The 27,585-nt window shown below is 42.2% G+C and overlaps 1 protein-coding gene across 11 annotated transcripts in view; it reads right to left on the reverse strand.

Moving 5' to 3' along the window:
• GRIA3 (glutamate ionotropic receptor AMPA type subunit 3) overlaps window positions 1-27,585 on the reverse strand; it is a 211,544-nt gene that overhangs the window by 76,121 nt on the left and 107,838 nt on the right. For 7 of the 11 annotated variants that reach the window (XR_010590289.1, XR_010590288.1, XR_010590291.1 and 4 more), the window contains exons 5-10: window positions 24,129-24,182; window positions 21,924-22,085; window positions 16,301-16,468; window positions 11,290-11,394; window positions 9,544-9,651; window positions 8,117-8,323 (exon numbers count right to left, since the gene is read on the reverse strand). Coding sequence is in view for 5 of the 11 variants with exons in the window: in XM_005307417.5 (XP_005307474.1) it covers window positions 8,117-8,323; window positions 9,544-9,651; window positions 11,290-11,394; window positions 16,301-16,468; window positions 21,924-22,085; window positions 24,129-24,182 (804 nt within the window). In the remaining 6 variants the exon portion in view is untranslated. The remainder of the gene's footprint in view (window positions 1-8,116; window positions 8,324-9,543; window positions 9,652-11,289; window positions 11,395-16,300; window positions 16,469-21,923; window positions 22,086-24,128; window positions 24,183-27,585) is intronic. The other 4 variants (XR_010590293.1, XR_010590292.1, XM_065556647.1 and 1 more) reach the window with 1 other exon arrangement.

A 27,585-nucleotide genomic window follows, 5' to 3' on the forward strand; every position in this document is an offset into this window, starting at 1 on the left:
CGTTAGCCTTCTTGGCAACAAGGGCACACTGTTGACTCATATCCAGCTTCTCATCCACTGTAACCCCTAGGTCCTTTTCTGCAAAACTGCTGCCTAGCCATTCGGTCCCTAGTCTGTAGCAGTGCATGGGATTCTTCTGTCCTAAGTGCAGGACTCTGCACTTGTCCTTGTTGAACCTCATCAGATTTCTTTTGGCCCAATCCTCTAATTTGTCTAGGTCCCTCTGTATGCTATCCCTACGCTCCAGCGTATCTACCACTCCTCCCAGTTTAGTGTCATCTGCAAACTTGCTTAGGGTGCAGTCCACGCCATCCTCCAAATCATTATTGAAGACCGACCCTCATGCAAATGTATGTTTGTGTGTATGTACATGTGTGAATATTCCACTACATTACCTTCCTTTAACAGACCGCCTCACATTTACACTAGACTAATTCATTACTAACATAAACACTGCTATCTAGTGTAATGTACTGGATTTTCTTAACATAATCAGTATTTTCTTGTACTTCAGCGGTCTAAAATTTAGGTGAACCAGCTAGAGGTAGAGCCTCAATGCCTGATTCTTATCACCCTCCTAGTGGTGTTCATCATGAGTAACCCTGCTGAATTTACATTGCTCAGGTGAGAGTCAGGCCCTGGGTTTCTAGCCAGCATTCATTTACTTACTTGTCTTTTTAATTATTTTAAATCTATCTACCTAAGGCTCTAGGTGCCCTAACCATCATTAATAATTGCAGCACTGGAGTGAATTTCTCTCTTGATGATGGACGTGGAATAAACAGGGCCCATAAAAATTAAGCCAGATTTAAAAACACAGCCAACCAACCCCCCCCCCCTGCAGAATTTGAGGGTTTCTAAAACAACTAGCCTTGCTAATCTCTGAGAAATATTACTGAATAATGCAGTTTCAGGCATCTTCTTTATTGCTCACGTTGCATTTGAGCAGTGAAAGAATCCTCCCCATTCAACCAGGCACATAACAACTGACCTGATCAGGCAGGAGCTGTTCAGTCCCCTGTGGGACCAGGAAAAAAAAACCGCCATGTAGAAACATCCTTCCTTGCAGGAGAAGGAAAGTGACACAGGAAGAAAGACTAGATGCTCCCTGCTCTCAGCGGCTGGGAATTCCTCCCCTCAAAAGGCCAGAGAAAATCCTTTCTAATTCCAGGCTTGGGGAGTAGAGAGAGACATAGCACAGAGATACAAATAGAAGATGAGGGCCTCGTTCCTGCCTTCATGAATTATTGGGTGTTCCTGTCAGCAGGTGCTGGCGAATTTATCAGTTCTTTGCTTTTTGAGAAGTAGCCCAGTGCTATAGTCACTTTGAAAGATCTTTGCCTGATCTGGGAATTGGGCCAAAACTTAGATTGCATTCTAAATTACCCCTTATGGAGGATCAGAGAGACATTACACCAGGTGTTCACTGTGTGCATTCCATTGGGAAGCAAAACCCCAGCTGTCTCCAGAAGTATTGCGTGCAGAACAAGTAAGCAACAATAGAAGATAGTGCTATGGATTTATACAGTGGTTGTGATTAAAGATCAGCATCTGCCACCATTCAGTACCATGGGAGATGCCATCATTTCTCCCTATACTTAGAACAGGAAATAAGTTATCTCATGTATTTCGGGTGGTATCTAAATGTTGACTCTTGAATGCTGACCACTCCCTTCAAAGATATTAAAACACTTTCAAAGGCCATGTTGATACTAATGAAAAAGGTGTGTTTTAACAAATTAGATGATATGTTAATGCATTCATGAACTAACGTGTGTTAACACACGCACGTTAAAATCCTGGTGTAAATAAGGCAAATTGTAGTTTTAACATGTTAGCTGGGCAAGGTAAACCCCAGGGCTAACGTATGTTAAAACTACAACCTGCCTTGTCTACACTAGGATGGTAAAGGTGATAGTTAACACTCTAGCTCAGGGGTTCTCAACCTTTTTCTTTCTGAGCCCCCCTCACCTGCTATTAAAAACTCCACGGCCAAGCTGTGCTGTTTTTCTGCATATAAAAGCCAGGGCTGGGGTTAGGGGGTACCAAGCAGGACAATTACTCGGGGCCCCATGCCACAGGGGACCCCCAGCGAAGCTAAGTTGCTCAGGCATCAGCTTCAGCCCCGAGTAGCAGGGCTCAGGGCCCTGGACTGCAGTCCTGCAAGGCAGGGCTTTGACTTTCCTGCCCTGGGCCCCAGCGAGTCTAACGCTGGTCATTCTTGGCAGACCCCCTGAAACCACCTCACGGCTCCCCAGGGCACCCCAGACCCATGGTTGAGAACAACTGCACTAGCGAACATGGTAAAAAATGCACTTTTTCCCTTAGTGTAGACATGGCCAAAGTGTTTATTAATTACATCCTCACAGTCCCCCATGTGAGGGGTATTATTATTCCCATTTCATAACTGGAGAGTCTAAGGCTCAGGGAGACTAAGGGACTTCGGGTACAGCCACACTTTGAGCTGCAGAGGGGAGGGGAATTCCCAGCTTGAGGAGACACACCCATGCTGGCTCTGACTGAACGAATGCGCTACAAATAGAAGCATCATTTCAGCTCGAGGGAGCAGCTGTCGAGTCCATGCCTAGCATCTTGGATGGGTACATACTTAGGGTGGCTAGCCCTGCCAGCCTTGCCTACCCTCTATTTTTAGCATGCTTATTTGGTCAGAGCTAGCGTGGGTCTGTCTTCTTGATCTGGGAATTACGGGCAGAGTTCGGGACAGAACCACGTCTCATCCTCCCCCGTCCTTTTTCTCTCAGACCAATGCTGCCCCCGTGCTGAGAATGGTCTTCATCCCATTCCCAAAAGCGTGATGCTATTTAAGCACAAGTGGCCAGAATCATTCGAAGCAGAACATTATTCCTTTCTGTGGGTTACTTTAACGCAGTGAAGTGTATCAGCACTTTCAAACATTACACATGACAGCGGAGAGGCTGCCTTTCCCTGAATTCCCTGCGCCTCCCCTTTGCTGCATCTTACCTTCTTAAAGCGGTTCTACTAAAGACTCTTTTATCAAGGGAGGGTTTATGGTGTTTGTAGGGCTTGGGTTCTTTTTTTTTTTCCTAATAAAGTATTTCGTTCTCACAACTAAGAAATGTGTTAAACCTGCTTTCAATTAGCCTCACTGCTGTGAAAACCAGATCAGATCCAGGGAGGGGAGGATTCCCCAGCTGGGCAGGAAAGAAAGAACAGGAGCACACTTCAAAAGGAAGAGACTAAATAAAAGCCTATGGCAAGAGGCTTACCCTACATTGGGGAGAAGAACCCTTGTCTAGGCCTCCATGGCTGGTGGGTTTAAAGCCTTGAGCAAAGCATCTCCGGTGTGCGCTCAGTGGGAGGTGCTGCTGCTAATTGGCAGAAGTAGTGGGGATGGCTCATTGGAGGACAGTACTTGCCTTGGTACTTTGCATTGCTGGTTAGATTTAAATGTTGACTCCGGTTCAGAGATTGGGAGCAGTTTAACTCTCTTTTGCAGCCCATGGAAGGGGTAAAGGGTGGAATATACCTCCAGCCATATTGCTTCCCTTGCTAGCAGTGAGAGCTGGGCTGGGGTAAGTGACTTGCTCATGATCTCTCAGGACAGAGTGGGAACAGGAGCCAGATCTTGTGCTGTAACCACAGGACCATCTTCCCTCCGTTCTAAGCACAGCTCTATTGTAAATCTCAACAGAGTGATGGATTCTATGTCATATGAGGTGAAAACTATTACACAGAAGTGGTGGGGAAGAGAAAGGAGGTGGCCACATGGCTTTGCCCACCTCCCGCCACACTGTTTGGCAGAGCCAATCCTATAAAAGGCTGTAGCAGTGGAGACTCTGGAGTGTATTTGGCTGGGGCACAGGACTCAGAATCGGAGGTGGGAGGTGCTGCTAATCAGCAGAAGTGGAGGGGATGCCATTAGCGGATGGCTCATTGGAGGATAGCACTTGCCTTGGTGGGCTGCTCTGCTAGTCAGATGTAAACATTGACTCAGGTTCAGAGATTGGGAGCAGTTTAACTCTCCTCTCAGTGGGAAGTCACCCCACTGCCATCATCCCCATGCAACCACCAATTCTCTAGTGTGTCCCGCCCCTTTTTGCACCACTCTCGAGGTGCATAGGAACCAGAAAGCAGCTACATCCTGCCAGCGGAGAATTTCATCCACCTTGGGAGAACTTTCATCACCAGACCACCCACCCAGGCCTGAGGTAGGGGATATGTCACGGGGCAGGGAGGACTGCTCCTGGAGAAGGTTGTACTCTGGCCACCGGGCTATGGTCTCTTGTGGGCTGTTCCTAGATGGCTTAGATAAGAGCAGACTCTCAGCTACGCTAACCGATGCTTGGGTCAGGGCTGATACAGCTCTGTCCTCAGAATCTGGGTCACTCTGACAGGCTCTTTCTCTGCTACACTGAGTGGAAACTCAGCACAGCTGAGAACCTTGCACTTAGTCTGAAGGAGAATGTGCAAAAATGAAGCTAAATGAGAAATCCAGACAAAAATGTGAGGAAAGCAAATGGCTTTGCATTCCATAATCTGCCCGGAACCTACACACAAGGAACCTGTCCCTACCCATCTACCTTGTATATGGGCCAGGAGGTAGAAGCACAGGGATTGTTCTGCCTTTACTCTCCTGAAAGTGTCTGGTTGCCCCAAAAGAAGGTAGGAAGCAGTAAGGGGGAGGCAGGAACAAAGACATGGCAAAAATGAAGCTAAACATCAATTAACTTTAATTAGATTTCTAGCATTGAAATTTCAGACTCTATCGCTAAGTGCTTCAGTAAAAAAGGTCTGAAACCAGGAGGCAATGCACACAAATGGGACAATATTAAATAGGATTTGCATATTGTCTCCCCAGCGATGTCAACAAACTTGTCAGGTTAGCAGCAAGAAGTAATTGACTTAAACTGCAGACAAGGAGATTTAGGTTAGAGATTAGGAAAAACTTTCTAACTATGAGGATAGTTAAGCACTGGAATAGGTTACTGAGGGAGGTTGTGGAATATCCATCATCAATGGTTTTTAAGAACAGGTTAAACAAACACCTCTCGGGGATGGCCGAGGTTTACTTGATCCTGCCACAGCATGGGGGACTGGACTAAATGACCTCTCAAGGTCCCGTCCAGCCCTACATTTCTATGATTCTATAACACAGTAACATCTTATTTGCCATGCGACTGCACAGCGGTTAGCTGTTAAAACAAATACAATCTGAAATAGTGCATTCAGCAGCAACTCTGTTCAACTGTTGGATAAACTTGTTCCAAAAATCCCCAACTCAAGCTTCTTTTATCCCTACTTGTCTGGTTATATACATGCTAATAAAGGCATTTAAAAATTAATCTCCCCCTCATTTACACAAAATGGAATCCAGAGGAGGCAAATGTGACAGTCATTTCACAGCCAAGGCTCACAATGGCACCTGGGGAAACGTGCACCTTTACTTTCAGTTTCAGCTCATGGGAGATAAAGGAGAGTCGTCATGTAAATGAGACACCTGTTCCTAATAATTAGTGGTTACAGAGCATTTTTCATCTTCAAAGTGTTTTCCACTGGCTCATTATCCTCACCTCTGAGAGTGCTGAGTGCTGTAGGTTGCTATCCCCCTTTCTGCAGATGGAGAAAGGATAAGAGCATTTCAGGAAGACACCAGAAGCCTGCAGATGATTGGGGGACGCTTTGAAGTCTATGTTGACTTGAACATAGCAGGGTTGTCTTCCCTGATTACAGAGACCCAGGTGGCCTCCCTAAGGCCTGCTGGCTCCTGCAGTTCCACTCCAGCGCCAGCCCAGCAGAGCTGGGCAACTCTGTTGGGCTGGATCTTCAGTCAAACCTCAGGGGACATGTCTGACCTTTGGATAACTGAGCATTGCAGTTCAATGTGATTCAAATCATTAAGCTTTGACTGCACAAGAATAAGGCATAGCTGTTCATTTTCCAAACTAAATGAAAAGTGTTTCAATTTGTCACTAACTGGAAAGCTAAAGCCTTGCTAACCCAGCTTCCTAAATACAAGGGAACGAACCCACTGGATGAAACAAAAGACAGACCGAGGGACAGGTTTTTGTTTTTCTACCAGCCCAGTCTCGGTGTGTGTGGTGCTCACAAAGCTGCAGTTCTCTCTGCAGACAAAGGTTCATAAGTGCAGTCATGTTGAGGTAAAGCACCCGGGGCTCGGCAATACACAACAGGCATAGCCTTCTGAGCTGTGCTAGTCCCAGAAGGATGTGGCTGAGGGCTCTACGTCAAACCAGCTTATTCAAAGAAAAGCTGGCTTGAAAAAGGGGGCAAACTTTCTCCTCACCAAGGCCTGCTCTTTGGGAGCACCTTGCAGAGCTGGGATTAGTTTTCCCTGCTGCGAGCCCTTGATACAGAGGCATCTTCCATGGTCCAGCAGGTGCAGAGGTTAATTTTACCTGCATCAAGTCCCAAAGGAAGTGACATTGCTTATAACACACTCTCCAACAGGCTCAACCCCAGCTTGCGACTACAGCTTTAGGAATTGACTTTTCTCTTTGTCACTTGGCTCTCTTTAGTATGCATTTTTAAAATGACTATATCTGCTTTATTGGCTGCTACATGCCTAGATGACTAGGGCAGTTGCAGATGACCTAATTATAGATAACAGTGTTGAAGTTTCTTGACCTGGAGAGAAACACTGAGAGTTTAGGATTTCACTGCAGTGTAATAATACTATACCCTGAGCTAGCAACTCTCAAAGTGTCTCATAAAGCCTCACCCTGTGAGATAGGTAATATTATTATTCCTGTTTCATAGCTGGTAGAACTGAGGCACAGAGAAGTTTGGTGACTTGCTTAGGTCACACACGTCAAGTCAGTGGGCGGGCAAGGATATGACCCAGGAGTCCTGATTTCCAGTCCTCTTCACTTAGTGCCCATTAGACTCCACTCCTTCCTCCCCAAAAGTCAGACCATAAAATCACTGTTTTCTAAGGTTTAAAACACATATAAGCAGAATGGACAGGGCTCAAAAAAGTTGAATGGGCTGGGCAGGCCTGAGTTACTATTTCAGCATTAAAAAACCCTAATTGTTTTTTAAATATAGCAATAATGAAACAGTTACCCAGTGTCTTTTGTGCCTATTACTCAAAGTGATGTACACATGATATGCAAACATAAAAGTAGCAGCACATTTAACTAGACAGCAGTTGATTGGCTGGTAGCAGATATTTTAAAACTAAATCCAGAGCTTAGGAGAAGTAGACCTTGTTGGGGTTGTAACACTCCATAAATCTGGTGATATTAGGCCTGTATCATGAAATATGCCCTGGTGAAAAGCCATAACATGTCGGTGCATCTTTTGGCCTGAAGTCAATGGCAAAACTCTCACTGGTTTCCATGTTGCAGGATCAGCCGCTTAGGGCCAGGAAAGTTAATGGGAGTTTTGCCATTGACTTGAACGAGAGTAGGATCAAGCCCCAGGGCAACTTTGGAGACAGAGTTCCTCCAGCAGGGATGACAGCTTCTGGAGCTCCAGTGCATCCTGCTTCTGTTCCACTTTTTTACAAGGGTACAGGGCAAATGTCTCCTCATGCAAAGCCAGCTCTGCACTCTTTTCTGGGAGCCAGCACCAGTGCTGCTGGTAGTCTTGTGTCGTCCCAGAGCTCAGGATGCACTCCTGCCTTACATATGCACGAAGAAGGGATGGAAGATCCTTGTATCCTCTCCTCACAAACATATGCACCCACATTGTGCAGAGCACAATACATCCCTCATTGTTCACAAAGATTACAGGGAGAAGGAAGAAATGGCTGTCAGCCTGCAAGCAGAAAGCAAGGTGCACACTAGATCAGCATATGCAGGTTGTTAGCTCAGGACAAAGCAGAAATGTTCTGCTGTGTTTACGCAAAGTAAATATGTTCACCCCAAATACCATTGTGTAACCATTTGGTGTATAGACTAGTTGGGGGTGGCAGTGAAAAAAACACTCTCCATGCAATGGAACACATTTTTTTTTTAAAATAGGTTACAAAATGAGACTAATGAGACTAAAAATAAATATCTAGAGATTGTAAAACAAATTTAAACAGAGATTTTTTATTTTGCAGTTTATTAACGTCGTGCATGTTTTTTTTAAAAAAAGAACATTAAAATGAACGTTAAGGGAAACTTACCCCATAGACTAGTTCACCCACCATGCCATTCCATATCTTAGACTCAGGGTCCCTAGCTCCGTATTTCCCATCTCCAACAATTGACAGTTTGTATTTTATTCCAACATGTTTTGCTATTTCATAAGCTAAGTCTACACAATATCCTTCATATCTCTCATTCCCTTCTAGTTGTTCATGGTTTTTCTTATACATTACATATGGCGATTCCTTTGAAACAAAAGCAAAGATCAAAAGTCTATGAATATAACACATGCCTTTAAAATATGCAAAACGAGAGCTGTTGTTAGCATTATTTTATGTTATTGGCAAATATCAACAATATTTCCTGGGCTGCTCTTATATAGTAATTGGAAAGATTTCCAAGTCAGCTTCACATAGACATTAAAGGCTTCCTGGCAAGACAGAATAGTTTAGTTTAACAATCCTTAGAAGCGCAACTGAAATTCATCAAATGGCCAGATCCTGCAAACACCCATGCAATTCGCTTTAATCACAAGAGTATTCCCACTAAGGCAATGGGGGGCTACTCATATGAGTAAACTTACAGTCTTTTTTCAGGATCAGGCCTGAATCTCCAGTAGATCAAAGATAAGCACACCATAATAATGCAGTACTTAGCTTATAAAGCAGTGATGTACCTGCTCCTGCTCCCATTGAAGTCAATGGCAAAATCCCCACTTATTTAAATGGTGCAGGATAACGCTGATGCTTGGATTTTCAAAGAAGCCTGAGGCATTTAGGTGCCCAGCTCCACCACAGATCACCTAACTCCCGTAGACTTCTTTGAAAATCCCAGCTGAAAGGCTGAGTGTGTCTCACTAAATTATAGTCAAGTAAAATATGATCCTACTAGCAAAGTCATGAAACTGACTCATGCTCAGGACAATTGTAACAGGCACCAAAGGCACAAATAATACTGTATTACAGACCACATAAGCAATAGGCTTTAGAACTGACACAGATAACACTGACTATAAGAAGAGCATTATTCTCCACAAGCATTGGATGTCTTTACATATTGTCAAAGCATTTCCAATTCACTGTGGGCCAGATTGTGCTATCCTTACTCAATCAACAGGAGCTGTGCCTGAGTGAGGGCTGCAAGATTTGGTCCTACAGCAGTAGGGGCCAGATCCTGCAATCATGTACATACATAAGTAACTTTACTCACGTGAGGAGTTCCACTGAGTTCAAGTAACTGAGAAGAAGGAAAGCACAACGTTGAGATCAGTGGGACTCCTCCCGTGAGTACATTTACTCATGTGTGTAAGTATTGGCAGGATCAAGCCCTCCGTACATCTCTGGAGGTTGCTGAACTTCTCAGTCACTTGAAGTCACACAGCATTCAACATTGGGCCTTCTAATAAATCTCAGAATACACGTGTCTTCCCACCTAAGCACATACTGACTAAGAACATGCAACTTACCAGGATGGTAGTGACTACTATTGTTCTATTCTCCACAGATGAAGTGTCATTAGACACTTGCTGGTCTAGTGCTGGCACAAATCTTTCATATTCATTCCAGTAACCAGCCTACAAAAGCAGAGAATGTTACCTAGTTACATATTTTTATAATGATTTTGGTGCATAAAACTGATGCTTAAATAGAACTGCCTTTTTTATTTAAAAAAAGTGATTTTTATTTAGGATTTATTCAAGATACAGACAAATGAATATTGATCTAAAAGTTTTTCTAGGACCCCTCATCAGCTATTAGCAAGGTCATGGGACACTTTCTTGCCAACATCGGGCTGTGGGAACCTTTTGCTGAATTTTTACATTGTTCCATCACTGAGTGTGTAGCATGCAAATAGATATGCAAAAACTATGTGAAAGTAATGTATGGTTCCGTACATATATATTATTACATAATATATTTTATCAGAATACCCATGGAATAATTCCTGTATTTCTGCAACCAGGGAATACAACATAGGACAAGAAAATAAATTGCAGAATTCTTGAATGAACTACTTTTAATTTGCAGCCTTAAATGTCTCACTTGAACTCTGCCCTTAATCAGTCTCAACCTGGTCTATTTCTAGCATACTAAATCTCTAATCGACTGCAAATAGCTACTATTTAAAATAAAACCACTCCTTTCAAACAAAACAAAACACAAATATAGGCTGCTACAAATGTAGGTCAGGTAAAGGCAGGGGATATAAATAACACTGGTCCTATTGCCGGAGGGGCAATATTTAGTTTTGGACCAGTGACAAGGTTCAAGACCTGAAGTCATGTAGCTCTAGGGTTACATACACAGGCTGAGGAGCTGGGATTCTTGATATACAGAAGCATCCATTTCTAGAGTAAGGGTACAATTTTCAAAAGTGCCTAAGTGATTTGGCACATAAGTCCCATTGACTTTCAATGAGACTTTAAGGCCAAGTGCATAAGGGTCAGATTTTCAAAGGTATGTAGGTGCCTAAAGATGCAAATAAGCACCTACTGGAAGTTTTAATGTTAGATGCCGAATTCTAATTGAAATCAATGGGATTTAGGCACCTAACCTGCTTAGGCCCTTTTGAAAATTCCACTAGGCACCTATTTGCATCTTTAGGCACCTAAATATTTTTCTAAATCTGGCCCCCAACCACTTTTGAAAATGGGACTTAGGCTACTAATTCACTTAGGCACTTCTGACTATTTTATCTTAGGCCATGAGATAATCGTATTTTGAACATCCTGATTAAAAACAAATGCTGTTTTACACTATTTTAAGAGGTTTTTAAAATATATGGGTTCCAATTCTCTATTGCTCTGAGGCCTATAATGGAGAGGAAGGAGGAGATGAAAGGAAATTAGGAGAGAGGATTGGGCAAAGGATCTGAAGACACCACTGTAGGAGGAAATCAGAGTTGAGATGTAGCAGGGCAGGCACCTCAGATGTGAAGCTAAGACGTTTGCTGTAGGAAGGTATTCAAGGAGTGAAGGTATTCAAGGGCAGGGGGGAAACATGAGCAGAATAACAAGGACAGAATGGAACGACATTCCTATAGAATTGCATAACTAAAGAATTAGGGAAGAGGAGAGATAAATGTAGTGGGAGGGGGATCTATCAGATTTTATATCTTCACAACAGTTGTATGATATTGCTTGTTTTCGTGACTTTGCGGCAATACATATTTTTTAAGAAGCCCAAGGAGAATACATATTTTGAGAACTTACCTTCCGTGATCCAGTGGCTTTTGTTTCATACACATCAATTGTGTAATTTGTTCTGCGTCCGTAGGTGTCAAACTGAATATTTCCAGTCATTCCTTGGACTTGTACCTTAAACAGGGAAATAGTAAAACAGTTACATAGAACAATATTTCTATTTTTTCCCTCTTTTATGTCCTGAAAGAATTTACTATCTCTGTGATCATTTCCATTAATACCTGTGCCCTGTCCAGCGTCCAATAGGGCCATTTACATTCTGTCTACCTAAAATTCCCCAGTTCTCCCAGTTTCAACTGTAAACATTATTATTCCTCACTGCCTATGAGCTGATGCAGAACTGCCACTTTCCATTGCAAGGAAGGCTGCATTTCAGTGCTGAGTGAATCCTGCATATATATTATATTCAAGGTCCAATTCTGCCATGTTTATTCACACTTGGTGAAATTCCCTCCTTTTCAATGGGCCAACACAGGGTGCATGTACCACTGAAGTGCCACATAAACCCTCACAATTAGGGCTCAAGTAGGGTGACCAGATGTCCCGATTTTACAGGGACAGTCCCGATTTTTGAGTCTTTTTCTTATATAGGCTCCTATTGCCTCCCACCCCCTGTCCCGATTTTTCACATTTGCTGTCTGGTCATCCTAGGCTCAAGTGGTACATACTGCATAAGCCTTGTGCTATAGGGCCAGATCCTGATACTCTTACACCGAGTAGCACCTTATTCCACAATTAGACCTGGTGAAGTCAATATAAGTGAAGGTATCAGACTCCAGCCCCATTAGAGGAAGAGTGGCAGAATTTTGTCTATACCTTGTAAAGAGATTGAGCTTTGTCTAGATGGATGATGCTACATAAATGTAAGTCGTTACCATTACTTACTCACATGAATAATTTTGAAGGAAGTATGAAGTACTTTGTTTCAAAGGCAAAAAAAATCTGTCTTTCTTGTTTCCCTAGTATTAAAGTATTAAATTCATCAGTTATCAATACTGACAAGCTTTCAGCTAAGACAGAAGAGGTAACTGTCAGAAACTTCAGTAGGATCATTTATGTTAAATTTTAGGGAAATTTTATAGCGGTAATAGGAGTTGGGTGATAGAACAATTTGCTAAGGAGGCTGTAGACAAATAGTCACTAGAGATGTTCAAAGCTGGTCACTGATCTGCCAAGGATGGTTTAGAGATGATGTAATCGATCTTGTCAGGATGCACAGTGATGGATCACATAATTCAGTAAAATCCCTTTGCCCCAGATTTATCCAGTGGGCCAAATTCAGAGGTGATGTATAAAGAGTGTAAATTCTGTGTCTGTAAGTGGATGTGAGTCAATGTTAGGGTAATTTGTGATTTGATGGGACCGGAAAAAGATGTAATTTCATCATCCTTGACTTTCTTAGGTTCAGCTCAACTCATTATGATTCCAATCTTTATTGAACTTTTATTGCAAACATAGAAACCACAGACGCCCTGATTCAGCCATCCAGGGCTATTCAGCATGTGCCTAACTTCAGGCATATGCTAATTCTGTTGATTTAAATGGAACTTAAGCATGTGCTTAAAGTTAATGTCACCCACTCCATAAATTTATCAAGCTCAGTCTTGAAGCCAGTTAGGTTTTTTTGCCCCCACTGCTCCCCTTGGGAGGCTGTTCCAGAACTTCACTCATCTGATGGTTAGAAACCTTCGTCTAATTTGAAGCCTAAACTCGTTGATGACCAGGTTATATCCATTTGTTCTTGTGTCCATATTGGCACTTAGCTCCTCTCCCTCTCTGGTATTTGTCCCTCTTATGTATTTATATAAAAGCAATAATATCTCCCCTCAGCCTTTTTTGCTTAGGCTGAACAAGCCAAGCTCCTTGAGTCTCCTCTTGGAAGGTAGGTTTTCCATTCCTCTGATCATCCTAGTAGCCCTTCTCTGCGCCTGTTCCAGTTTGAATTCATCTGTCTTAAACATGGGAGATCAGAATTGCACACAGTATTCCAGATGAGGTCTCACCAGGGCCTTGTATAATGGCAATAACACTTCCCTATTTCTACTGGATATACCTTGCATGATGCATTCTAGGATTGCATTAGCCTTTTTATGGCTGCATCACATTGGCAGCTCATAGTCATCCTGTGATCAAAACATCCAGGTCTTTCTCCTCCTCTGTTGCTTCCAACTGATACATTCCCAGCTTAGAGCAAAAATTCTTGTGGTTAGTCTCCAAGTGCATGTCATTGCACATTGCACTATTAAATTTCATCCCCATTTCTATTACTCCAGTTTTCAAGGTCATTCAGATCTTCTTGTATGATATTCCAGTCCTCCTCTGTATTGGCAATACCACCCAACTTTGTGTCATCTGCAAATTTTATTAGCACACTCCCACTTTTTGTGTCAAGGTCATGAATGAAAATGTTAAATAAGAGTGGTTCCAAGACCGGTCCCTGAGGAACTCCACCAGTAACCTCCCTCCAGCCTGACATTTCACTTTTCAGTATGATCCATTGTAGTCTCCCCTTTAGGCAGTTTCTTATCCACCCTTCACTGCTCTCTTAATCCCCATCTTCTACAATTTAACTAATAATTTCTCGTGTGGAACTGTACCAAATGCCTTACTGAAATCCAGATAGATTAGATCTACTGCACTTCCTTTGTCTAAAAAATCAGTTGTCTTCTCAAAGAAAGAGATCCAGTTGGTCTGGCATGATCTGCATTTTGTAAAACCATATTGTATTTTCTCTCAATTACCATTTACCTCTAGGCCTTAACTACTTTCTCTTTCAAAATTTGTTCCAAGACCTTGCATACAATTGAGGTCAAACTAACAGGCTTGTAGTTTCCCAGATCATTCCCCCCCCCTCCCTCTTTCTTAAAAATAGGTACTCTATTAGCAATTCTCCAGTCATAGGGTATGAACTCCAAGTTTATGGATTCATTAAAAATCCTTGCGGTTGGGCTTGCAATTTCATGTGCCAGTTCCTTTAATGTTCAGGTCAGTTGTTGTCCACTTATCGGACACTTTAGGTTCAAATTCAAGGGGGGAAATACAGACTTGCATAGTTTTTCAAAGATATAAGGATGCAGAATCAGGTAATACCAATCTGCCTTTTGTTGGCAAGACGACTGCAGTTTGACATTGAGTCTGATGCTTGGATCAGTTATTTGTAGGATGCTTGGATTGATTGTTTGCAGGATTTCTTGTACTGAATATTCTTTTTTTTTTTTTAGGTGTTCCGTGGCTGATGTAGGTAGGAAATATTATTAATTGGAAGTCAAAACTTCCTGAAGCAAAAGTGCAAGATATATCATCTAAACAGGAAAAAGAACATGCTTCATTGTGTGGGTTCTGGTAGGAATCAGGGACGTGTGATGATCTTGCGCTGGGTACTGAGTGGGGCTGTTGAGATAGATGGATAAACCTCTTCAACTTATGTTAGACTATTTAAATATAATGGGCTGAAATCACCCTGATGTAATTCATTATTCTGTGCCTGCCTCAATCATGAAATTGACTCTGTGTATCTTATGAATCTTTTATTAAAGCGGCAGCCTTTTACCAACCAACATTTGGATTTTTTTTTACCTCTCTCAAACAGGGTGTGTCTTGTTGCACTGTTTGTGTTCCCGTTCGAGCCTTGTTGATGTGAGTACTTTGGGATCTCTTTTGAAGGGTTTATGTATCACTTCTAATTAAGTTCTAACTGACTACAAATCTTTTAACTGTTATGAAGGTTGAATTTAATTAATTTATCTTCAAAAGTGTGTAATGCTACATTAATGAAACTACAGTTAGGGCATTTGTTAGGGAACTGACACTGTGATATAAGAAGTGTTCTGACAGTGAGAGACTGAATCATATCTCTCATTCTATGAGAGAGGGAATTACCCTTTTGATGTGCTCCTTCCAATTTGGCAAATTTGAAAAAGCAATAATTAAGCCAAGTGAATGAAGTCTGATCTAGGGGTCCTTTTTATAGCATGTGGCCTTAATTCCAATCTTACTCATTCCAGTCTTACACCAGTGGAGTTATTTCTGATTTCTACTGGTCCAAGTCAGAGCAAAATCAGATCCAATGTATCTGGTAGGTTTTCATTCACTTTTATGCCCCCAAATCAGTTTAATACAAAAGGGAAAGAAAGACAAACAAAACCACAGGGATTTGATCAATACTAGATCTGATGCAATAACTAATGGTTAGTACTAGGGATTGGCCAAATAGGAGTAATCAAGTTGGAAATAGAGTTATGTTAGGGTTCAGAGAGCAGGTGTAAGGCAAAACTCAGGGCTAAGGTTCAGGCTGGTGCAGAAATCCTGCAATCTGTTAACATGGTCGATCATACCGTTTGTGCAACTTTTAGAAAAAAACAAGCTGATTTTTGACTGGTGTGATATATAGATAAATACACAGGTACATATGCTCATAATATATACGTGGTTTACAGTACACCTCCTGAGGACAAACTGTTCACCCAGTTCGGTTTTATTTTGGGCCACATTTTTGACCTCAACCTAGCCTCAGAATATGTTTGCAAAGCTTTTAACACAGCCATTTGCAGAGATGCTAGTATACAGTACGGTGGGAACTGCATCACATTGGCTAGCTATTACAATTGGTGCCCGGTTGTCGCTTTTTATTTCCTATGAACACTGAATTCTAGAAGACAAATTTATGGCCATGGGGAAGAGGGTGTGTGTGTAACATACTGAACATGTCACCATGGCCCTTGATTGGATGGGATGTCAGACCACTCTCGTGTTTGTCATTACCCTCTTTACTGGCCTGGGTACAGGATAGTCATTGTTAGCTTCAGCACCAAGGCCCTGTGCTTATGGAGTAGAAGGATGTGAGTTCTGCCCCATTTGCATGGGCAGAGTCCTTACAAGTGCATTTGTTGCAAAGCTGTACATGCAGATTTACAGGTAGCTTTTGAAAGTTGCTTCCTTCATCATGTCCTTGTTGTTTTAAAGACTTACGTTGTAAAAATGCGATATACCTGTTCAATAGGTTAGGTACATTTGCCCTTACCATTTTCAATGCTCTTTCTATATCGATTCCTTGGCTCCAGGGCACTGCAGGGTTTGCTAGGCAGTCTCCTGCACTACCTCTCCTGGAAACATCAACACGCTGTCTTCGGAGGTAGCGGAAAGCCTCTGCTATGACTAGGATTGCATCATGGGTCAGTGCAGACGTATACTAAAATTGATGCAAATAAAATATTGTGACAAACTGCACTCTGGAAATTTCCTCAGGTTTATAAAGGTCAATTATTTCTCCCTGTTAAAATGTTTTTAGAGCAGCAACAATTTCACCCCCCCCCATGTCACATGTCATTTAGCAATTACATATATTTAAAGTAAGAAATTTAAAATGTTATGATTTCCTACAGTATATAGAAAAATAGTTTATAGTTCCGTAAAGTACTGACTAGATTTAATTGGAGCGCTGCCTGTCTAAAGCAGGTTGATGAAGAAGACCTATAATGCAATGCTGGGCCATGTTGTAGCCAACTGCAACATACAACTCATAGTTGAGTTTTGCTTGGATTTTTTTTTAACGAATTAACCAACTCAAAGAGCTAGGAGTAATTTAAAGTTAACATTAATGATTTCTGTCTCGCCCATGTTTCTAATTAGCTAGGGTCCACGGCCAGCCATAAATTGGTTTATTTTTCTTACCAAAAAACCCAGCCCCAAAACCACCTCACCCTCACTACTTCCTTATATTGTACAAAACTACAATCGTTACTCAGGTTATAAATCTGATATTCATAAGCAACAAATGTCTTTAGGAGATGTGTCTGTATTTTTTCATATCCATTGATTCATCTGAAAACTCTACTTTGCTAGAGACTGGCCCAACCTCTGGACACCGAGATATTGATTTCTGGCTATGCACTGCTGATGAGCGTAGGATTTAGACTACTTTGTGTGAACAGGATCAGAATTACATTTAACTACTATATATAGAGGTCCATTGTAATCATATAAAATTGAATCTTGCAAACATCTGTAGGGCCTCATTTTGATGCTGCTGCATCATTAGATCCCATCCTGCCTCCTTGTACTTAGCAAACCTTACTGCATGATCATTTAGACCCCCTTGCATCCCATTTGACTTACATTGTTGTGAAAACAAACAAACACTACCCATGCACAAGTTGGAAAGATGAAATCCTGGATTTCAATAGCAGTTTTAGCTGCTCTCCTACAGGACATGAGTAAATCATAATTGACTTCAGTGGCAGTTACTTCTATCCTGTAGGGGAGAATAAAACTCCAGGTGGCCACTACATTGAAAAACGTTTTTGCTCTTATTGTGGGAGGCTGCCCATTTTGATAATAAACATGTAAAACATATGGTAACTTTTACAAAACTGGGAGGGGGGTGTGTGTTTATGCCGGCAGATCCAGGGAAACACACCTGATAAAAAAACCACACATACACCTCTACCCCGATATAACGCGACCCGATATAACACGAATTCGGATATAATGCAGTAAAGCAGTAGGGGGGGGGGAAAGAGGGGGACGGGGCTGCGCACTCCGGCAGATCAAAGCAAGCTAGATATAACGCGGTTTCACCTATAAGGCGGTAAGATATTTTGGCTCCCGAGGACAGTGTCATATCGGGGTAGAGGTGTAGCGTCCGGGAAAAGATTTTTTGTGCCAGCCATTCTTTCCAAGTTTTAAATTATGGTCCTGTTTATAAACACTTGACTGCCTTGTCCTTTTCATGGTGAGATCATCTTTACAGCTGTGATTAGCTGGATGCAGCTGCTTATTTCAATCCTTGTCTACCTCACCTTTTTTCCCTGTGGTTCTGGTATTGCAGTGTGCTCTCTCTCTCTAATACATTAACAAATATTACACGACACATTCCACATAACAATACAGAATCAAATATTTAAAAAAGATATTTATTCTTGCATGAAAAAAATCTTGTAATAGCTTTCCAATCTAGCAAGACATAAAGCCTGCGTGATGATAATTTTTTTCAGTAGACTGGATCAATTGTCAGTAACCCTAATGCAGTCCCTTCCAAGTTATGCCAAAAGAGCTATCTAATTTTCTGCTTTATTCGAATTCTACTTACAAATGCATGAGCAGGCAAAGAAAAAAAGAGAGAGAGGGAGAGAAGGGAAAGGCTGATAAAATACAGAATAAATTAAACATCAGGGCTGTAATCTCTAGGCAATTTTATTCCCTAATCAAAAATATTGTACATCAATTTTTTAAGTATGCTTTTTGACTGATTGTGCAAGTTTCTATAATGAACAGCACATTTGTACAAAGGTAATGCAATCTCTGTGTTTTACCATACATCTAAGTTTATTTTTAAAGGATAGAGAATAACCTTCCCCCCCAATGTAAATTGCTTTTAACTGGATTAAAATATGCTTAGGGTAACATCATATATTTCTGAGCTTTAAGCCTAGTATGATACTTCCCTTTACTCCTGTATCTTCTAGTAAGCTCCTCTAAAGTGACAGGTGCTCCTGGCTCTGTAATTAATAGGGGACATCAGGGTTAGCCCTGTTTTGTGGGACACTGGCTAACTCCCTCCCCATGGAGTCTTCAGTGGCAGTGTGGCTATGTCAGATAGAGGCATGCAGGGGGCCTTCATGATAGGCGAAATCCTGCCATTGGGGGTGTATCTTTGAGTAGTTTGGTGTCAGCTTGGAATGAAATGGTTAGATGGAGCTGGTAAAACAGCAGAGATCATTAGGTTTCTTAGGGAAGAAGTGTCTATTTCATTAATATAAAATGCAGTAAAGGAATAAGAAATTTCTTTCCTTATAAAAATTAAGGAGAAGACAGAAGAACAGCTTCAACTATGAGATGGCTGGTAGACAGGTTTAGCATCCTTCCTATAAGGTTAGTACAGGTGTGGGGATGAGCTTCCCCCAAGGAGATCTGCTTTTGAAGTGACAGATTTTGAGGCCTCCTCTGTGGGTCCAATTGTGCTACATTGCACTGAATAAGTACTGATGGAACCATCCTCATCTGTTAGCCACTCACTCTTCTGGAACTGGAGGGCCTCCCTTTCAGTTATGTGAGTAGGCGCAGTAGAGGAGGCCTAACCATTGGAGGAGGAGGGAGAAGAGGAAGAGAAAGGGAGAAAGGAAGAGCATGATGATAACACTAAGTATTTTGTTTAGCCCTTTATGATCTCAAACATTGACTGATGAACCCTAACAAAACCCTCTGCTGGGGAGGTAAGGGAATATCATCACCTCCATTTTACAGATGGGGAAGAAAACTAAGACAGAGAAAATCAGGGAGGGGTATTAAAAGATTGTGATTCTGTTACTAGCACTACCCTTTTTAGTCCATTAGATGAGGGTGAGTTTTAGCACATCTAAGACATGCTGCATAGCTATGCCCTGGGACCCTGGCAGTCTGTGTGGGGCTTTCTCCAGCTTACCCCACCTAGACCACTCTGCCAGGCCTGCTGACGGGATGTGGTAATATGGAGAGCGAAGGGGATCAATAGGTGACATGTCCAGAACTGCTGTACATGTTTAGGGAGGGAAATTGTGGATGGAGGTTTCCTGATACATCAGTAAAAAGGGTGAAAACTGTAATGTGCCCCAGCAGGTCTGTGGTAAAGGGGGAATCATTCTGATTCTTTGACAGCCCAAACTACCATAGCTATGGTTCCTAGTCATCATGAAGCAGGTTGCACTTCACATCCAAGTGGCACTGGAGTCTGAGTAGTCAACAACCCAGTAGCAAATATACCAGAGGAACTATAATGCTTTTTACTACCCCTCATGCTCTACTAGACCTTATTCAACAGGGTGCAATATCACCTCATCTAGCTTTGGAGACAAGTTGTTAAACTGAAGACACACCCCCTTACCCAGAGGCGTGCAATACAAGAACAAACAGAGATTCTGATAACCAAGCTGCATCTCCTGCATTCGTCACCTTTTATGCTCACTAACAATGCAGTGCTCAGCTGGAAGTCTACCTCTGGTTTTGACTGGCTTTGTATCTCAAAATCAATTTATTTGCCTGATATGCAGCAGTGCAAGTACAGCGGCACGGTCTGGTATGCCATACCAGCAAGATATTTACAGCCGGTACTGCGTACAGTAAAGACACAGGAGGAGCCGGTGGCCCCACGCCGGCAGCTACTCCGGTGGCTGTACCGCCACCAGCCCCATCCACCCAGCCCTGTCCTCCAGCAGGGCTGCTGTTTACAGACGGAGGAGATGCAGCTGTGTGGAAGGGCAGGGGGCGGGGCTGGGGGCGGTAGAGCCGTGCCGGAGGAGCTGCCCAGCAGCGCCATGTTCTGCTCCTTTCCCCGCTGCGGTTCCGAAGTCTCCAGCGCAGCAGAAGGAGGACAGAGCCCCCCCCCCTCAGGTAATGTGGGATGGTTCATGGGGAGGGGACGTGGAGAGTGTGGGGGCCCCGGGCTGTGGGTGGAGTGGGGAGGAATCACATGGAGGGTCACGTGGGGAGGTCATGTGCCCCCCCCCTTAGCTGGTGTCCCCCCCGTACAGGTAAGACATGGATTCTACTTGCACCACTGCTGGTATGACTAGGTGCAGAATAACCATGCATTTAGTGGGTAGCCTGCATTACATCTGTGAGAACTCTCTGATCTATGACAGCACTGCCTGTTCATGGCACATGCTTCTTTATTGAATGTTGTTTGCTAAGACAAAAATTACCTGCGCAGTGAAGAATTGGAAGAAATGGTGTTATTGGGTTCTTTTGACAACCATGAAGAAGGATTTTATTGTAGAAGGTACCTGGGCAACTATTAAGACCACTTGTACATATACGAGATTCCACAGTAGAGCAATAGCAACAACTAAGGAATCTTAAACACAAATGGAGTCAAGTTAACAGCATCACACAAGTTGTGCGCTTGCTTGAAGAGTCAGCCATCAGTAAAGATGGGATGTTAAACAGTCCTTTACATAAGGCAAAAGGAAAATAAAAAAGACATGGCAAATGCTCATTGCAAATGTTCATTCCTGAAGAGAAACATCTCTCGCTGGGTGAGACATAATTGAAGATAAGTGTGTAGACGACGTAAAAACAGGCTCCTACCCACCTCAGCCTGTGCATAGAATATGTTTATGTACAATCATACTCATGTTTATATTATGTGCCTCAACACAGCAGGTAAAAACATACAGAGACAATGGTTCGTAGAAGTCTAATAGCAAAAGCCTTAGCATGCATAACAGTGTATTTCCTTATAAGGGCAACTGGCTGTATGGAGTTACTGGGGCTCCGTTCCCTAATGGGAAAATTGGGAGGGGCTCATGGTGGCCCCATCATGAGTCCAATCCTACATCATTCTGCAGCTGGAATTGCCTGGTGCTACGTAGTTTGGACCCAGATTTGTACTTCCATACAATAAAGGGATGTTTTTCAGTCCTCTCTAACTGAAGCCAGTGGCAGTGTTACGTGTGGAATGACTGCAGGATGGGGCTCTTTGCCTCACAGAGTCCACCATTAAGTGTTGATTTCATGTTTCCAGCTAACCAACTCTCTCTCTTTTTGTCTTGCCGGGAGTGTTCTGACTCATTCTAAGCAGAGAAAATCATATACATATATATTTAAAAATGAATCAGATTTTTGCTAAACCACAAGGCAAAAGGCTTCCATCAATGTCAATAAAAGTTTACCTTTAATGGAGAGTTCTTGGCTTCAGGGAACTCCCTTTCATCCAGTCTAATCCAGCGTTGTAGAAACTGTTGAACCATTGGGTTTTCATTGTTAACAATCTGGAATCCAGTAACATTGGCACCTCCATGCATTACTCTCTCCAGCATAATATCTGTAAAACCCTGGAAGAATATGTGCAGAAAACAAGAACCAGTGTCATATGAAGTGTCTGCAACTTGGCTCGGTTTTAAAAACAAACATTCTGGTAAGATGCTATTTTTAAATCGTGGGCTAGTTTAGCACAAAAGAAACTGATGAAAGTTCCCTGCCGCTACTAGAAGATACCCTATCTAGGGGACAATATCTTGCAACAGTAGATTGTAGTATTGGAATAAAATGGAATTTGGAAACACATGGATTCCAGACGTTTGTGATGGAACACTGGCTTGTTCCAGTGTGGCAAAGTTTCCATGTGATCCAAAACATACCCAAAAGGGTACACAATAGTACACATAAAGCTCAGTAGAAGAGGACTGATTGGCATATGGGTTAATGAATTACTCAAATTCTTTTGTTAAAATATGTAGTGTCAGATCATAATTGGTATTTCATATACTGCATACTGGATAATCATGTGAAAGGACTCCATGGTTGTAAAACTAAACTAGCTCTTTATTAAGAGAACTATTTACAGAGATGCTACATCTGCAGGTAGCATTCTAGCCACGTGCATTCCCAATAGCTTCTCAGTGCTTCTTCCAAACTCTTTCCTTCTGCAACCTGTACTCCTCCCTCCAAGTTCCATGCAGGGTGCTACAGCTGGTTCATGCATCTTGTGCATGTGTTAAAGATGGGGGGTAAAGGGGAAAATGGGGTGCAAGGATGCTCCTTGATGCTTCTGCTGAAGAGTTAGCCACTGTTAACACCCTTGAGGTGCGAACCACACCAAAAGAGATGGAGAACGTTGGGCCCTGGCTCCAATACCTCCTCTGCACCAGCCAGCAGAGCGGCAAATGCTTAACAGTATATGAAAGAGTGCCAGGAATCTCTGTGACTCAGCGGCATGATGCCCCTTGTTGGTCTCATTGCTGTGTTGTGGCGCAGCATGATCCTCACGCCAGACAGTGCAGTGTTAATTGTCACAATATTTACCTTAATGTTTCACTTTCAAGCCTTGTGGGCCTGATTCTCCACTGCCCTATGCCTCATATGGTCATTTACTCCTGTGCAAAGTGGATGTAGAAAGCAAGTTGATTGGGTAGCAGTTTGCAGTCACCTTGCAGAAATGTAAATGGCTATGCGTGGCACAAAGTATAGCAATTTAAGCCCACTGTTCTTTGGTTTATGCAAAGTACACTGTAGTCAGTGTGAATAGGATCAGTTCCATAATGCACAATGACACATTTTAAAGCCACACAGTATTTATAAGGAAAATGGCATTTTAAAATTCATCTAACCTGCTTTAATCATACACAGAAAAAATGATTATAGAGACTCTTCTACAAAGTAGGATTACTAACTAGGAAGTGTGATATGACTTTAGAAGAACATTTTCCTCACACAGAAGCTAAAAATGACTCTTTCTGCAGGATCAACTACCTTATAACCCTTTTCTGCAGCATGTCTAGCTGATAGCTTTTCAAAAATATCAAAGAAATATCTGAAAAGTCAGTTATAGAGTGTGGAGAAGTGCATTTTTAATATGGATAAAAATATACCGTCCTTCGCCTGGTCAATGAATATGTATAAAGTACCATACTAACTCTGCAATGAGGTTCTACCTATATAAAGCCAATGAGTGGTTAAATAGTCTAGCCACTTTACTACGTGGAATTACAAATTTTAATTTGGCTCTTTATATCACTTGTATCATGTACAAATAAAATATAATTCTTTTTATAGTGATTACATTTAAAATCTGTTATACAGAAGATTAGTATTATCTAGTGTGTTATTTAAGAGGATATAAATTAGTGGAGAACATATAATTGAATTATTATTTTTAAATTAGTAAAGGATACGAGCTTCTTAGACAAAACAAAGACTGTGTAATTGAGTCGAAATGACTATTACATACCAGTTCTATTATTTACTGAAGTCATTTCTAAAAATCCAGGCACTCCTTCATGCATTTTCTCCTTAGCTGATTAAAGTTGACACAACCTGTATAGAATATATTACCCTCTAAAACTTAGTTATACTTCTGCTGATGAAAAAGTTCTTACCAGGTTAGCTAGCATGTAGTGATAACCTCTGGAATGTTTACCAAGGATTACAACCTGTGTGTAGAAGAAATAACATGTATCACTTAATGTAAAAGAATGAGTCTCAACGAGCATAAGGAAAAAAACAAAAACAATGAACATTTTAGGAACACAGGACCCACTTCCATTCAAATTAATGACAAAATCTCATTGTCTTCATTGGAGGCTGAATTGGGCCTATATACTGTCCACTTAGGGTGACCAGATGTCCTGATTTTATAGGGACAGTCCCAATATTCAGGGCTTTGTCATATATAGGTGCTATTACCTCCCACCCCGTCCCGATTTTTCACACTTGCTATCTGGTCACCCTATGCCCACAACTTGGTTTATTAATAATTCGTGCAACTGCGACCTAGCTCATGGCTACCTGAAGCTTTTGTGAGGACCTTCTGTGAAAGTTCCCCAACCAGCTCTGTCTCTATCAGCAATCTCCCCTTCATTGCAACTAACCCCTGCATCCAAGCAGCTAACTAGGGAGAGGTAGGAATTCGCTGACCGAGTGGGGTGCAGAGTAGATGGGAATTGCAGAACCAACAGGTTACTACAGAGAATATAACTGAGAGCTCAAGAAAAGATGATGCCACAGTAGGATCATGACAGGTTTCAGAGTAGCAGCCGTGTTAGTCTGTATCTGCAAAAAGAAGAACAGGAGTACTTGTGGCACCTTAGAGACTAACAAATTTATTAGAGCATAAGCTTTCGTGGACTACAGCCCACTTCTTCGGATGCATATAGAATGGAACATATATTGAGGAGATATATATACACACATACAGAGAGTTGGTAAGACAACTCCCACCTGTTCATGCTCTCTGTATGTGTGTATATATATCTCCTCAATATATGTTCCATTCTATATGCATCCGAAGAAGTGGGCTGTAGTCCACGAAAGCTTATGCTCTAATAAATTTGTTAGTCTCTAAGGTGCCACAAGTACTCCTGTTCTTCTTTTAGTAGGATCATGTGGCCTATGTAGCCACATAGGACTCCAGTTCAAAATGCCCAATAGGAACTGTCAGACATAAGGAAAGCAGAATTGGACCAATGGACTCCAGAGGCTTAACAGTAGCACAGACAATTCCTATCATAAATGGATAAGTATCTTGCTAACTGAACATGGGAAATCATTTTTTAACCAGCAGTTGTTTATGGATTCCAGTCTTAGAATGAATGATTTCACTTCTTAAAAGAAAAAAATTTCTCATAGGAAAATTTTATCAAAGAACTGTTCTTCTCTACATGATTTCAGCCAGCTTCATTTTATTAGCTTTCTTGGTGTTATTTCTTGCTAGAAGAGACAGGAACAATATTTGCCATCTGCTGTTTGAGTGACCACTAATCACACAAAGATCCTGGTTGTGGGTTTTTTCAGTGCCGTCATTTTTGTGAGTAAACAGTGAGCACGTTCATATTTCCCTTGCCTGTATTATGCCCACCTCTGTGCTCAGACAAAAGCAAGCTGCTGCTGGTAGTCTGGAACCTCTGCAGTTGTTATAAAAGGACATGCTGGGTACCTTATTGGTGGGAAAGGGGAACACAGGTGTGAGAGAGAGGGATGGCAAGGCAGTTTTGCCAGCATCATCATTAACGCCCAGCATCAGTTACAATCAAGAAGGGAAACAGAAGAGAAAAGCAAAGACTGGCAAAGGGGAAAGGAAAAGCCGTGCAGCCAAAGATGGCCCCCAAGAGCTCATGGATAGAGTGGTGGGAGGCTGTGGTTTGAGATGTTGTAGCAGCTGAGTTTTGCCAGTGAGGCGTAAGCGTCTCTCTTTCACCAGAGGAACGTGCAAGGGCAAAGCCCTACCATCACCAATGAGAGCCGGGCACACCCAGAGTACAATGCGGAATCCTAACTCTGGCAAAGTCACCTTGGCTATCATAGCATCCCCCCTGTCAAACTTTGGTATCAGCTTAATTATATCTGCTCAGTAAATAGGTAACACTCTATTCCCCCACACACTTAGTTGGCCCCTGTTTACTTTGCTCCTCGTTTGTGGAGTACATTAGGATACGTGAAACAATCCATCAGCTGACTTTGTGCTGATTAAACTCTACAAAATGTCACTGTCACAATTATACCACAGCAGGGCACAAATCAAACCAAGGGGCTTCCTGCTACATGTCTACATGTCTTTGGGAAAGCTGTTCCTGACATTTCAACATTGGGTGCCAACGTTATATTTAGGCACCTAAGTAAAGATGGCCCAATTTTCAGAGGTGCTGAGAACCTTCAGCTCCCACCGACTTCCACTGCAGTTGTGCAAGCACAGACAAGGCGAGAACTGGCCCTGTATGTCTAGGTCTGAATTCTGGTGATGCACAGGGGACAAAGAGGATGCAGCCGGATAAAAAAGCCCCTTGCAGGCACCCCTATGTGCAAGTGGAGCAGTTTGGCAGACAGCGTGGTACACAAGAAAACAATAGGAAATGCACCATTAGCTGAGTGGTTGTGGTCTGTAGGGAAAAAAGGAGGGTGACTAGGTCCTACCCCTGTCTGGCAAGCATGTGTTCTATCATTAGCTGTACTCACAAGCCAGCCCTGATACCATTTGGCGCATGCTGAGAAAGGAAGCAAAGCACTCTCCAGCTTCCGAGGTGCTGAACAATTTTTATAATGGGGGTACTGAGAGCCATTGAACCAAACTGTAAACCCTGTATCTAATGGAAACCCCTTCAAGCCAGGGTGTGTGGCAGCACCCCTAGTTCAAGCACCTATGCCCATGTTGAATCACCAGTAATAAAAATTGTGCAGGTTAGATTGTGATTTTGCAATTCCATCTGTGCAATCCCATTGTCTTCAAATTATAACCTCAGCATCAGCAGTGCAACCCCATAGTCTTCAGGAAGGATTTGATCCTGCAATTACAAGTCAGTTCATCCTGCTGATTATGCATGAGACAGGATAGAATCAAGCTCACTCTCCTTTAGCTTTGTTGTGCTAACAGGAGTAAAAAGTAGTCAACACTTATATTTGTCACTATACAAATTAGCTGTAACACTGACTACACACAGTGAACAGCTCTGTTGAGTAAGGTGCCACTTTTAAACATACACTTTTCAGAGTATACTCAACCTCTAAATGGAAATATCCAGCATGCCACATTATCACAACTCTCTGGCTTCTGTATGGGTGACAGATAAAGGATCCAGATGCCACACTCTAGAAGACATCTTTCCAAAAATGCCACTTATCTCCTTGATAAGCTCAACTGACATTTGAGTCGATGCCTTTGGATATACTGCTGGGCTGGTTACAATACTTGAATTATTAAATTCCCAGTTGCCTCTTTGGACTGCCTTGTCCTTAATAGAAGCCATTTCTTTTAACTTCCCATTTAATTCTGAGGAATTTGCATACTTCCAACAATTTGAAAATAAATTGCTAGACAGGTCCTCTTGAGAACTGTATGTACGC

Source organism: Chrysemys picta, chromosome 9, assembly GCF_011386835.1.
Source record: "Chrysemys picta bellii isolate R12L10 chromosome 9, ASM1138683v2, whole genome shotgun sequence".
Taxonomy (NCBI): domain Eukaryota; kingdom Metazoa; phylum Chordata; order Testudines; family Emydidae; genus Chrysemys; species Chrysemys picta.